The sequence below is a fragment of the Python bivittatus genome, unplaced genomic scaffold, assembly GCF_059951505.1.
Source record: "Python bivittatus isolate LINGU-HERP-01145 unplaced genomic scaffold, Pbiv_v1 ctg000980_np1212, whole genome shotgun sequence".
NCBI lineage: Eukaryota > Metazoa > Chordata > Lepidosauria > Squamata > Pythonidae > Python > Python bivittatus.
In genome coordinates, this window is record NW_028277125.1 from 56,029,381 (window position 1) to 56,042,862 (window position 13,482).

The 13,482-nt window shown below is 38.6% G+C and overlaps 1 protein-coding gene across 1 annotated transcript; it reads right to left on the minus strand.

Moving 5' to 3' along the window:
- Window positions 1–10,728: 10,728 nt before the first annotated feature.
- LOC103058220 (prolactin-releasing peptide receptor) lies at window positions 10,729–11,763 on the minus strand. The gene has a single exon (XM_007426938.4). The coding sequence runs from the start codon at window positions 11,758–11,760 to the stop codon at window positions 10,729–10,731; it is 1,032 nt and encodes a 343-aa protein (XP_007427000.4). The 5' UTR covers window positions 11,761–11,763.
- Window positions 11,764–13,482: the final 1,719 nt, after the last annotated feature.

Sequence of the window (13,482 nt, forward strand, 5' to 3'; positions counted from 1 at the left end):
AATCCATTGACATTCAGTAAAATTTAGTGCTGTCTCCATCGTAGAATCAATTTAAAGCTGCCACTATGTCCAATTTCCCTTTTTCTTTGACAACTGTCTCAGTCCATAGTTGTGCATTCCTGATCTGAGATATCCTGAGCCATTAAGCTCTTTTCAGTGAAAGGACTTGTGAGGGTATTTTGATCAAAAGTGTCTTTGTATACAGAAAAACTTTCAACACAAATGGAATCTTCCATCTGTATCTAAGTTGCTTTTTTTTTCCTTAACACAAATGGCATCAACATACATTATTTTCTTTTTTCTTTTTAGCATTCTCCGAGAGACATCTTGAAATATTTGAATTTGCTTCTCTTCTACGCTCAGTAGACTTTCTATTTGCTGTTTCAATATACTATCTTCCTCTTTTTGTGTGTGTGTTCAAATCAAATGAAGCCCAAGTTAATGATAATTACAGAGCTGAAGTTCAGAAATCTGCTAGGTGCTGAGGAAAAAATAAAGAACTATTGGTGCCCAGTTCGAACAGAATTATAGTATTCAAAAGGGGAAAAAATGAAAGGATTTAATTAAGAAAAGCTACACTTTAGCTTTTGTATGCAGGCCAAATATCAGGCCAAATAAATCAATGACCAGAGTCATCCACAGAATCTGATCACTTCATCAGAATGATGAAACAAGGGTCATGGCACTGCGATGAAAGATCCACCCCTCCTATAGTTCCATGTGGTGTCATGACACACGAACAAAAGGTGCAGAGCTTGCATTACGGTGCTCATTTCATTTTTTTTTTCTTTTTAGATTTTTCATCCCACCTTTATTATTTTTATAAATAACTCAAGGCAGTGAACATACTAATCCTCCTTCCTCCTCCTGTTTTCCCCACAACAACAGGTGAGTTGGGCTGAGAGAGAGTCACTGGCCCAAAGTCACCCAGCTGGCTTTCGTGCCTGAGGCGAGACTAGAACTCAGTCTCTTGCTTTCTAGCCTGGTGCCTTAACCACTACACCAAACTGGTTCTCTTCTCTCCTCCACCTGCCTGTGAATATTCAGGATGGTTCTTAGCTATTTTATTACTGGAACTTAATTTACAAAGGCATGCTACAATCGATCCTTAAGTATTTATAGATGAATTAAGAACCACATGAAATATTCAGGTAATATTCTGAAAAGCTGGCCTGTTTTGAAGATGGTTTCAGGATTTGGCTTCCCACCAGCAGACTTAATGGCTAATTTACAGGTGCCACCAAGCTTCCTTCTGTCCCATCTTATACTAAATAGAATCAAGGTGGGGTTATTTTGAGCTTCTCTGTTTCTCAAGACTGTGTTCTCCTAGTCCCCACCCACCCACTTTAAAGGTCGCTTATTCCTTCCAGATACCCAAAGTCATTATTCTTGTGTCATCTTTCACAGTCAGTATCAATCAAGCAGTGATGAGCTTTCATGCTAAGCGGCTGTGGTCTTCTTTTCTGGCTTGATCATCTCTATATTCTTTTACAATAGTTACATTTTCACTCTCAGCTATGCTATCATTTCTAACTGACTTTGTTTAGAGCAGCTGATCATATGTAGTTAACAACCTTCCATGAAATTTAATATAATTCTTCCAAACTGAAGGAAACTCAAGCTGAGAAGAACTTCATTCTTGAAGAAAAACACACTCCTATACAAATTCTGTGGATAGATTCTCATTAGGTGTGAATGAAATTCTCTGCTCAATAATGTCAACAGTTATATAAGCTAACTATGAACCTGGCTTCTGGGGTAAATTCTTATTTTCTATTCATTCAAACCACAGGTTTCAATCCCACATTTCTGTTATATCTGCCCCCAGAAAATGGTATTCCTTGTGAAATATTGACACCTTGCTTTTCTTAACAGAAGGATTTGAAGAGGTTAAACTGTTATATAGCACAATTATGTACCGCAGCTCATAACTATCCATTAAAAGTATTCAAATTCCGAATGGGACTAAATTCTGGAGTATAGCAATAGATGGGGGCAGAAATGATAATAACGATCTGTTATGACCAGCATTATTATCACTATATGAAAAGCAGTTTTGAATTGTGGGTGAAAGTTGTTAATAAACCCATAAGCCCCATCCTTGACTTTTCCCAATTTTGATAATATGCCCATTATTATTATTATTCACAAAAGACTGGACTTTTCTGTTGCCCTCCAGAAGGCCTGAGCATGTCCAGACCTAATGCACAGATGCACAGTGCATCCTGATGCAATGCTGTACAGAAGAGGTGGGGCCAAGCAAGCTATTTAAGCCAAACCAATCTTTCTTGCTCTACATTTCTTCTTTTGGTACCATCCATCTACCCAGTGAGAGTAGTTCAAAACTGGCTGATTGCAGTTAGGCAAATATAATTTTTAGGCTATAAATCAACTGCTACTTTAAATAATTCAAGCGTATCATATGAACCAGGGATTTGAAATCCATCCCTCCAAATCTGCTCGCCTATGTTGGATAATTCTCTGATGTAGCCTTTTGTTGGAAGAAGAAATCAAAATTGCCCTCAATTGTACATGTAAATCAGTCTGCATTTGTCCTCATCATGTAATGACATTATCAGAGAATCATAGAAAGGCTGAGCTGGAAGAAACTTTGGAGAACATCTGGTCTACTCAGTTCAGAGTCTAACATGAAAGATGCCACTATAATCTTCCTGGCCAATGACAGTCCAGTGAAGACATTCATTTGCTTTCCAACATGTTTATTATAGATATATAAGTGTTTTATTACATACAGGTATATCACACTGTCAGCACTGGAGTTAGATAAATTCCTGTTCCCACTTTAATATAGGCAAGGAGAAAAACAAAAAAATAGCATAAGAGAAAGAAAGGAGAGACAAATGTGGAATCCATCCATAAATTAATATTACACCAAAAGAATAAGTATCATTTGAAGAGTATGATTTTTCTACTTCAGTACATCCATGACACATCCACGACATTGTTTTGGCATTAAATGCAATTTTCCAAAGTATCTTTCAGCCTCATCTATAGAATGAAAAATAAAGAGAGAGAGAGAGAGAGAGAGAGAGAGAGAGAGAGAGAGAGGGAGGAAAGTGCAAACATAAATCTGCTATACATCAATTTCTTAAGATTATGTTCATTGATACTTGATTCATTCCCACAGTTTTGATCAGATACTTTTTAATTTCACAATGGAAATTATATCAAATAGGATTTACACATGATAGATGCTTCACTTTTTATGACATTTAATATTCTAAGAATATTAAATCATGTTAGCTTGGAAAAGGAGAAAAGGAGAATGAAAAAATCCAGATGCTAACTTTGGAATTTATTTTTAAAAAATGTTTTTTAAAGAAATGGATACTGAATTGTTTTCTTTGAGAACTATTTGAAAACAATTAACTATATTTTATTTAAAGTATTGCTTTTAGTGGATTTATTGGCACACGGATTATTTGTTGATTCTCTTAATTTATTGAAATCTGTTAAAATGATATTTACTGAATTATTTACTTGTATCAACAGAAGAGAATATATGTAGCTCAGGGTTGAACTGTGGAGTCCCTGGGGTTCTCTGAGCTTGGTTGTTCTCTTGCAAATATTTCATTACCTGGCTAGGTATGTTTTAAGTAGTCTTTTAGCTTATCTCTCTTCTGTGTCATAACAGGAGGACTGAGATTCTATATAAAAGATGGGAAGCCTCAATTTTATTTTCCAGAAGTCTTCTGGGTTTTCTGTAGGTCCCACCCTGCCATGGGTCCCACCCTGCCTTGGGTCCCACCCTGCCTTGGTACATCTGCTTGATAGCTATCACTGCCATCTTCTATGTTCTTGGAAAATGCCTTTAACTGGCATCCTCCCCCTTAACCCAGTGTGTGAAAGAGACAGGACTCCCTTAGCCTATGATTTTACTTCTAAGTAAAAATCAGGAAAAATGATTAAAGTGAAATAAACTGTATAGCACCATCTCCTGGCCCTTGTAGCACTGAGATACGCAGCTAGAGAAAACAGCCCTTTCTTTTGTGAGTTGGGTCAGAAGCTCAGTCTATAATTCCAAGGCAACTTTATTAAAAATAAGAAAGGGGGGGAAATAAAACCACATTCTTACTTCTGGTAGTCACACATAAAAAACAGTCAGTTGGAGAGGTAAAAATACACAATTGTCCCACATCACCAATAGTAATTTTATAAAGGATTTATGAACAGTATAAGATTCAGAAAACCTCATACAAATACATACGAATACAAATACATACAAATACCAGTTTGCTCTTATCGAAAAGCACTCTGATGTAGAAAGATACAAGTATGCATAAAATGCAGAAGAACTAAGCATCTACAGAGGACATAAATTATCAGAGACAAGAAGGACACAGAGAGAAGAAAAGTGCTACCTAGAGAGCCAGTTTGGTTTAGTGGTTAAGGCATCAGGCTAGAAACCAGGGGACTGTGAGTTCTAGTCCCACTTTAGGTGTGAAGCCAGCTGGGTGACCTTGGGCCAGTCACTCTCTCTCAGCCCTAGGAAAGAAGCAATGGCAAATCACTTCCAAAAATCATGCCAAAAAAGCTGCAAGGACTTGTCCAAGCAGTTGCCAGGATTCAAGAGTAACCCAATGACACATACATGCACAAAAGAAGCTAACTACTAAATGTACTTATGCCTACCCAGATAACAATTCTTGGAATCAGAAGTTCCTTTCTGATTCAGTTTTACCTGTACTTGCTTTTTGGTTTTCTGTAAATTCCAGACTTAAATCCTGTTGCTTCCCAGCTCCAGTCTTTTCAGAAGCAAAGGCTTTTTTCACCTGATTCTTTTCTGCCACTGTGAGCAAGAGTTTTGTGGATTCCCCAACTTGGAAGTAGCTGACACCACATATCTATATTTTTTTTATATATTTCAGTATCCTTGAGGAAGGATTTACACTCTAAATGCATGGACTGTTTTTCTGTGGCTTTAAGATTTGATTCTTTTCTCTCCCTCTCTCTCCCTCTCTCTCCCCCTCCTCTTTCTCTTTTGCTTGTATCCAGACTTCATCAAGTTTTAAATATACCTACTGATTTCAATGAGTTGCTTTAAATATGACTGTGCCTAGATTCTACCGATTCTAATGATTTATGCCAGTTCTCAGGTTGCTACTTTTAAATGTGATGAATTTTTTGAACCTATTCAGTATGGATCCTGTGGGATCTGATACTGATCTGGGCATTAACATTTCTTTTTTTGCTGAACTTTTTCTAAACCCAGGAACTTGTGTTTCTTCAGCAGCCTGAAACTGCCTAAATCCAGCTTTGCTTGCTAGCCAACTTCTCCTTGTCTCTCAATTCAACTACTACTTGTTTTCTGCCACCTCCTCAGTCTATTTCAACTTCCTTCCCCTTTGTGAGATAGTTTAGTTGGGGGGGGGGGGGACCTCATATTTTTTTCTCCCAACTCTTTCCCAGATTCAGGTTACTAGCTGCTAGTGTAATGTGTGTGGCTGAGAAATCACAGAATGGCACTCAGGGTTTACCTATTCCGTCTGTAACAAAAGAAAGAAGGAAGGGAGGGCTTCTGGAACAGAAATGGGCAATCCTCAGGCTGCATATAGGCCTCTCTGAGCTTCCAGAAACCATCTCACAGCTGTCACTGAGATTCTCCAGGGCAACCTGTCACCCAAACTGCCAACATGTGTTGCTGGAAAATTTCAGCAGTATTACTGCCTGCCGAAATTTGTCAGTAAAATATCTCTCCAAAGTTTAATGCTTTGAAACATTTGATATTATTATAATATGCTTACTTATGTTTTACATTTTACTTTTCACCCTGGCCCTCACTCAACTCAGCCTGATTTGGAGATAAGACCCCACCTACTTCTCAATGGGGACTTTGGCTTGAAAGAGGTGGACCACCCTATTCTAGGGGACTTGAACATTTTCACAAAGTTCAAGAAGCTCTTCCTCACTTGAGTATTCCCGCTGGAAAGGGTAGACAACCTTTGGCGAGCCAAATGCCATTTTTATGGGGGGAGGGGGTTGAGGAATGTAGTGAATGGAGCTCTATTAGAACTCTGGTTTGGGAGGGGGGGTTGAGGGGTCTTGTGGTTGTTTTTGGTTCTGCCTTTTAACTATGATATGCTTATTTTAGAGCTATGCTATTTCCTTAAAATGACAGCCAGGTAACTTGCCATAGCTTGTGTCAGCACACGTGTTGACTTATAGTACATTTAGAAGGCTTAATGATATTACAGTAGAGTCTCTTTAACCAACCTTCACTTATCCGACATTCCGTCTTATCCGACGCCCCTAAAAAAAAAACACAACACGCATAAATCAGCGACGAGAAAAGTGTGCCGCTTGTTTGCGAGCGTGAGTGTACTCTTTCTTGTTGCTCCTGATGGTGTGGCGCCGCAACGCAAAAATCGATTGCAACAGGTGCAGCAGGCGCGCACGTCTAGTCTATGATTCATGTGTTGGTCATGTCTCACCTTTCCTAATGGTCGCTCTGTGCAGTTTGTTATTGTATTATTATATTATCCGACATTTTTGCTTATCCAACGTTTTGCTGGCCCGTTTATGTCAGATAAGCGAGACTCTACTGTAGTTAAAATCACTCAAGCCCCCCAAACAGGTTCTTCAATTCTAAACAAAGAACACTATCCCTGTGATGGCCACAAACAGTGTACTTTACACAGTAGGTTGCAACTATTATGACCAACAGTTAGCAAATTGTTTGTCATTCTGCCTGTCAATAGGCACTGATTCACAAGAGTCTTAGGAGATAAAACAGGGAACAAGGTCATGGCTGGTCAGAACAGGAGCTGCGCTTTTCTCCAAAAGGTCTGTCTTTTCTAATTATTTATTTGACAACTTTTAATTATTTCCTTAATTTTGAAAATCATATCTTGTTTCCCCATACCACTTGAAGTCTTGCAATCAGGTAATCAGCTCAACTCAGAGAATATGAAAAGGTTGGAAAAATAATGATGAGACAAAGAAAAGGAAGTATCTTAAAACCAAAACAGTATTTTTCATTATTCTGTAGGAGAGAAATTTGCTGTTACTGCAAAAGGGTGTGTGAAAGTTATCTGTTTCAGGGAATCTTGTTGGGACAGCAATCTCCCAATGGAGAGACGAACCACAGATAAGAGACTATTTTTTTGTTTGTCTATAGATGTTTCGTGCCCAAATTCTGTTTGTTATCAGTATTCTTCCCCAGCTGATGCCACTTGAATTTTTAAAATTTCACATTATATGTAGAAGGCTTATAGAGTTGTCTCTTAACCCTATATCAAGCTTTTTATTCCCAGAAATGGTTATGTGATTCTAATTCTTAATAATAATAATAATAATAATAATAATAATAATAATAATTTGATAAATATATCTCATTTCCCATAAACATTATCTAGATATTTCCTGTATCTAGAAAATAATGCTTCATTATTACTAAGTTGGTTTTGTGGCTGCCAGGCAAATATCCGTCATGTCAGACATTTAATATTAAGGAACATGAAGAATGACTAGCATCTTATGCAATTTTCAAACTCTCTCCCTCTTTTCTTGAGGGAGTCAGCGTAAGAGAAAATGTAAATGTCAAACTTGGCAAGAGAGGTGACAGATTTCTTCCTTGCTTTAAAGACAACAACATGAAAGTAATCAACCTAATACAAGTCTCTCCACTGGATATAATTTGTGGAATGAAAGCATGCTAAACTGAGATTCTTTAGAAATAGCCCAGACTGTAACATAAGTGGCAGAACAACAGAATTGTGGCAGAAATGCCACTATATTATATTTATGACTCACGAGTCCTCCATGAAGAAAGATAGCCAGTTGGGTTGTTGTCTAAGTTGGAATGGGCAATATATATCCCCTAATCCAAGGTGAAGGTAAACTGACAAAGACAGAGAAATCAGCACAGGGTCCATACAGCAAAATCAGAAGCAAAGATGTGGTCAAACTCTGATTTACTGGTTGAGACAAATAAAGACATTTTTTATAGGAAGCTTCAAAGAATTATACAGAGAGGTGTTATCACAGGCCCAACAGTACTATAAGCAGCCCTACTGCAAAGGAAAGTTCAGGGCAAAGGCCCCTGCAATTAAATGAATCCAGGCTAAGGGATTTTCTCAAAAACTCCTAGTTTCCATCCAAGCACAGCTCATTCCCACCCCACTCATTCCAGCCTTCAGTGGATAAAATGAGGAATATTAAAAAAATGAGGCCCCTGGTACAAAAAAACCCACTCACTCCTGCAGTAGAATAAACTTGGGTTAGTGCAGTTGAAAAAGAAAAGCCTAAATACCCACAAAAACAAGGCTCCAAAGTAACCACAGATTTGATGCAACTCTGCTCAGTGTGTATCACTGTCCTGCCATTGTACTCTAGACAAATAAATGTGGCTCCCAGAATCCCATGGTTGGCCATCCCTGGCTTAAAGCCTGATCACGCGTGCCTCTTCTTTCTTCTTTACCATCTCAGTTTGAAAGAGATGGGATAGGTGATGAATATGAGACCCCAGATATTCACATCTGGCCAGGAAATGTACCCTGATGCTCTTTGTAAGGGCTGACACTCCTTTTTGCCACTTGGCCAAATGTATTGTTTTACCTTAGGCATAATGCTGGACAATAATGTTAAAGTTTGTGTACACACACACACACACACACACACACACAGGGAAATGCCAAGAGGTTGAGGAAAAGTACTAATGCTAAACTGCTTTCTATAATAGGAAAATATGAAATAAAAACCTCACTTTACCATGGTCTGAAGGAAGCCCACTGAAAGGCACAGGCATATTTAGAGCATAGCCCAGTTAAAACAACAATAAATATGAGTACTTGGCATGTTATCTCAGTTAGGTGGCAGTTCCTAGTCAACTAACTAATCCCAAACAGCTAAGCAGGGTCATATCTGGTTAATACTTGGAAGAAAAATCAACAGAAAACCTTGGATTGAAGGGTAGACTGAGAAGTAAAAAAAAAAAAAATGCAGAAGGCAGTGAAGGAAACTACTCCCATATTTATGCCAAGAAAACTACATGGATGTATTCTTGAAGTCCCCAGGGGGTAACCTTGAAATAAATGAACCTTTACTTTTACAATAAGATGGTTAAGGGCATCACGTGTGGTGTCCATCAAAATTCTCTTTCCCTCCTATCGTTTCTTAAGCCTTGGGTTCCTGTAAAATGCAGCACCCAGTTTGTAATGTAATTACCTACTTCCTTCATTTCCTTTTCTCAGACTATACCCAGAAGTATGATTAGAGATTGAAAATGACAAATGACTATCGGTCAAATACTTTCTTTTTCAGTCAACTACCTATTTAAACAAAAACAAAAACATACAGACATGAAATATAAACAGACCCTATTGTCTCCCTGCCTTGAAGATTCTGGAAAGATCTATGAGAGATCCTGGGAGAGTTTGGAGAGGGTATGGAATAACTGGAATCTGAGGAGGGCGCTAGAGCTGAATTGGAGAGAAAGTATGTATGAGAGGCTATTAGGAGAGAAAGAAGGTGAAACAGAGGGAGATTTGATTATTCCAAGGATCTAAATCCTTGGGTGCTTATAAATCTGAAGTATCTTTTGAGCCCTCTCCCCTTCTGAAATCCTCATCTGCATTTCAGCCTAAGGTCAATTGATGAAAAAATGTAACTTCATAGTTTGTTTATAGTTTCCAAAAATCTGAATTCATTACCTTGCTTAGAGGTGGCACTGTTGGGAGAGTGAAACTCTTGCATCTTCAAGAGCTGTGTCACTGGAAGAAATGCAAATTGCTTAATCCTTTCATAGTATTCATTCAATTACTGGAAAAACCAAATTTGTTGGCATTCTGCCTCTCAGACACCTTTTTCATTATGTGTGGCTCCTGCTTAAATTTTTCCCCAACAGATCAAGGACCTTTGTAGATTGAGGTATTCCATCTTTACATTTCATCCAGCATGTGAAGATAAGAGCCTGACCTAATCACAGCCTTTCAACAGTGAAGGTATACCTGAATTTTAACAATTTGTACAACCACAAATTAGCACTTGCAGATTTGGATTCTATTTTCTTTAAGTGAGACAGAGGATCCAGATGAATGGGATCTCAGTTGGCAACCCTAATCCAAGGCTGTATGATTCAGCTACTGTATCTTGCTGAAGCTAAGCACATAGTTTCTGGGCTTTAAGAACAATATTTATGTTACTTCAAAATTCATAATTTATTAATTAATTTAAATGTTTTTATGACATTTCACATTTGTAGAAATTTAGCCAACCCCCCTCCCCCCCCCCTTTCTCTCGCTCTATAGATGTATGCATGCAAAACATGGTAGCAATAAGAATATACAAGCTCAACAAATCCCACCATCTCCCTCACACCACAGGCCATATAAGCCAGTCTAGCATGGCATGGCTTATATGGATTCAGCAGTGGGGGTACTTCTTTTTCAGCTTCCTTTTTTACTCATTGCAATTCCTCTCTTTGCACCCCCATTACTTCCTCACAAAGCACATATACTGTCTCTCTTATGTTTTCCTCCCATATATACAGGTGAAATACTTTACCGCAATGAGCCACTATTTTGAAATAGCGATTATGATGAGTATATGGTGCTAAATAAGAAAACATATAACCATGGCCTTTGCTGATACAATTTATTCGTGTTTTAAAAAGTACTGCTTTATGCCACATCACCTATGTCTGGTTAAACTTTCACATCGGGTATAGCATAGCAAGATTTTTAAATAGGGAAATAAGAAACCCCATGCTTACAAAACCATACTAGCCACAATGCAATTTGTGGGAGGTCCTATCTTCTTCTGTCTCCAAGCAAACATTTTCTTGAGCTCCCCCCTAAAACGATCGTGTAGCCAGGCATAAAGGAAGGCATTTGTGCAAGCAGACATCATTGCAAACCAATGGCAAATGAGCTGAATAAGGTTGAAGTATTGCTTGTCTATCAGTTTGATTTCAACATCTTTGATTACATTAAAGATATGCAGTGGTAGCCAACAGACTCCAAAGGCGGTGACAACCGAGACGAGCAGACGAAAGGTCTTCCTCCGCTTAGCTCGGTCACACTCAGCTTGGCTTTGGGTAACATTACCAGGAACAACTCGGTTTTTCAGCTTGACTGAGATCCTCAGGTAGGAGACAGAGATCACCATTAAGGGCAGAACATAGGTGAGGATGAGGGTGCTGTAGGCATAAGCTAAGCGATCCCTCTTCCTATTGAACCAAAATTCTTCACAGATGGAGAAGTCCAGTTCTGGGAATTCTGCATGGTAGGTACGGACCAAGGCTGGGGCAGCCAACATGCAACTCAGCAGCCAAATAGCAGCCAGGATATATGCACAGATGGGTATGGTCAGTCTCCTCTGAAGGGGATAAACCATGGCAAAATACCTGTCTACAGCAATGACAGTCAGGGTGAAGACAGACACAAACACAGTGACTGGCTGCATCAGGAATACGAAGTAACACATGAAGCGTCCATAGATCCATCCTCTGGGTTCAAAGGCATATGCCAAAGTCAGGGGTACACATGTGGCACACATAAGCATGTCTGAGAATGCCAGGTTGCCCACAAGGAAGTTGGTGACATTGTGCATCTTTTTGGTCTTGCAGATAACGTAAATAAGGAGATAATTCCCAATGATGCCAACAAAAACCACCAGAGAGTAGCAAGGAATAATGAGAGGCTTAAAGAACTGGACCAGCTGGAGCCCCAGGAAGAGATTGCTGGTGTTGCTCTGGATTGCAGAAAGAAAGCTCTGAGAGGTCAGGTTCCCTGGATCCATTGTCTTTTTCCACTGTTACACTTTTCTTGCCAGTAAAATTAATTTGAGTGCCACACACCCATAAGCATGCCCGTATTGCCATTAATTTTTTTAATCATCTTGGATGATGGACCGATTTTATCTTGGGCTTGGCCACTTTACATTTACATATATTCATCTGCAAAAGAAAACACGCGGAGGTGAGCCTCAGCAGACACTTCCTTGCACTTAGGAATAATCAGATACAGTCAGTCCACTGGGATTCTCTCTTTTCTTCCATGTGAATCCAACTCAGTCACTTCACAAGCATGCAGCTGAGTAAATCATTATTACACTAAGAATATACTTACAGTTGTTGTCTCCAAAAGTCAGATCGTGTCTTTATTCCTGTCATTTTGCATCTGCGTCTTCTATTCCATTTGATTTTCAAATCCATGATCCGCTGAAGCTTCTTGTAACAGCAAGAGGGAAGGAGAGAGCAAGCAAGCTGCCCTAGCCAAATTAAAATACATAGATCGAGGTTTTTTTCACAGTCTTCACTACATATTCAAAATGAATTTGGGGGAAGACATCTCTCTCCATTTGTTGCATGCCTTTGCTAGAGTCTGTGAATCTCTCATTTCTCTTTTGATCCACAAGCCATCTCTGAACCGCTTTAGAAATGAGAATATCTGAGCTGGGGCCCCTGTGCTGAGTTTCCTGCTAACAGCCTTGAAAAAGAGAGTGCTTTGGCACTGCTGACTTTTAAGAAAGGGAATAATGCTAAAAGGCTGAAGTAGTAAAAAATACTATCACCACTAGAGGGACTCAGCTACACAGAAATGGAAAAATCTGTCCTGCAGTTTGTGAGTTATATTGAATCATATTTAATTATAGGTGTGCCCTGGGTGTGTGTCAGGTTCCACCAGAGTTCAGTGTGTTGCATGAAGTTTGGAAAATGAAGTCTCTCATCTGCTTAGCTTATATATTCTCTGTATTTGTACTGCCAAGGGAATGAGCAATATGTATTATAAATCTAATAGACTGACAGTAGTCAGACTGAAAATTTCATTTGTTTCAAATAATTACTTGAGCACATAAATTTAGTTGCGTGATGCCAGATAGTTTGGTATTTTCTTTATTCTCTGTTCTCCTGCCTCTTTTCCTGTTTCTAACATTCTTGCTGGAAAATGATTTCAGTACAATAGGCAAAGTGTTTTTTTTGTTATTCTAATAGCTAAATCTACATTTTCTGTTCCTGCTTCCAGTGAGTGTGCTTAAATTATCTTCTCAAAGAAAAGCCACAATGAAATCTATTTTAGTTACCATCAAGTATTGACTATCAGAGGAAATAATTTTAAAAGCCCCGAGTATAATCATATTCAGAGCTTTGCTCTTTTTCCAAAAATAACTTGTTTTATATTTAAATTATTTGCTTTGCATCAATAAATACCATCAGTTTGATTTAGGATTGTTCAGAGATTAACTCATCCTCTATAGAGCCATGCATATGAACTCATAGTTTCCATAAATAAATAAGATAAATAGCTAACATAAATAAATTACTGAGATTGGAGAGCTTGGCAGATGTTTTCAGACTAATCACTGAAATTTGGATGGCTCTGGTTTTAATAACTCCTAATAGGGACATAAAAAAATCAAAATTGTGGTTATAACCATGCCATCAAAGCTCTGTTCATTTTTCACCAGAACACACAAGAGCCTCAAGTTGTGCATCTTTGCCCAGCCCTAGAAAGGCACAAT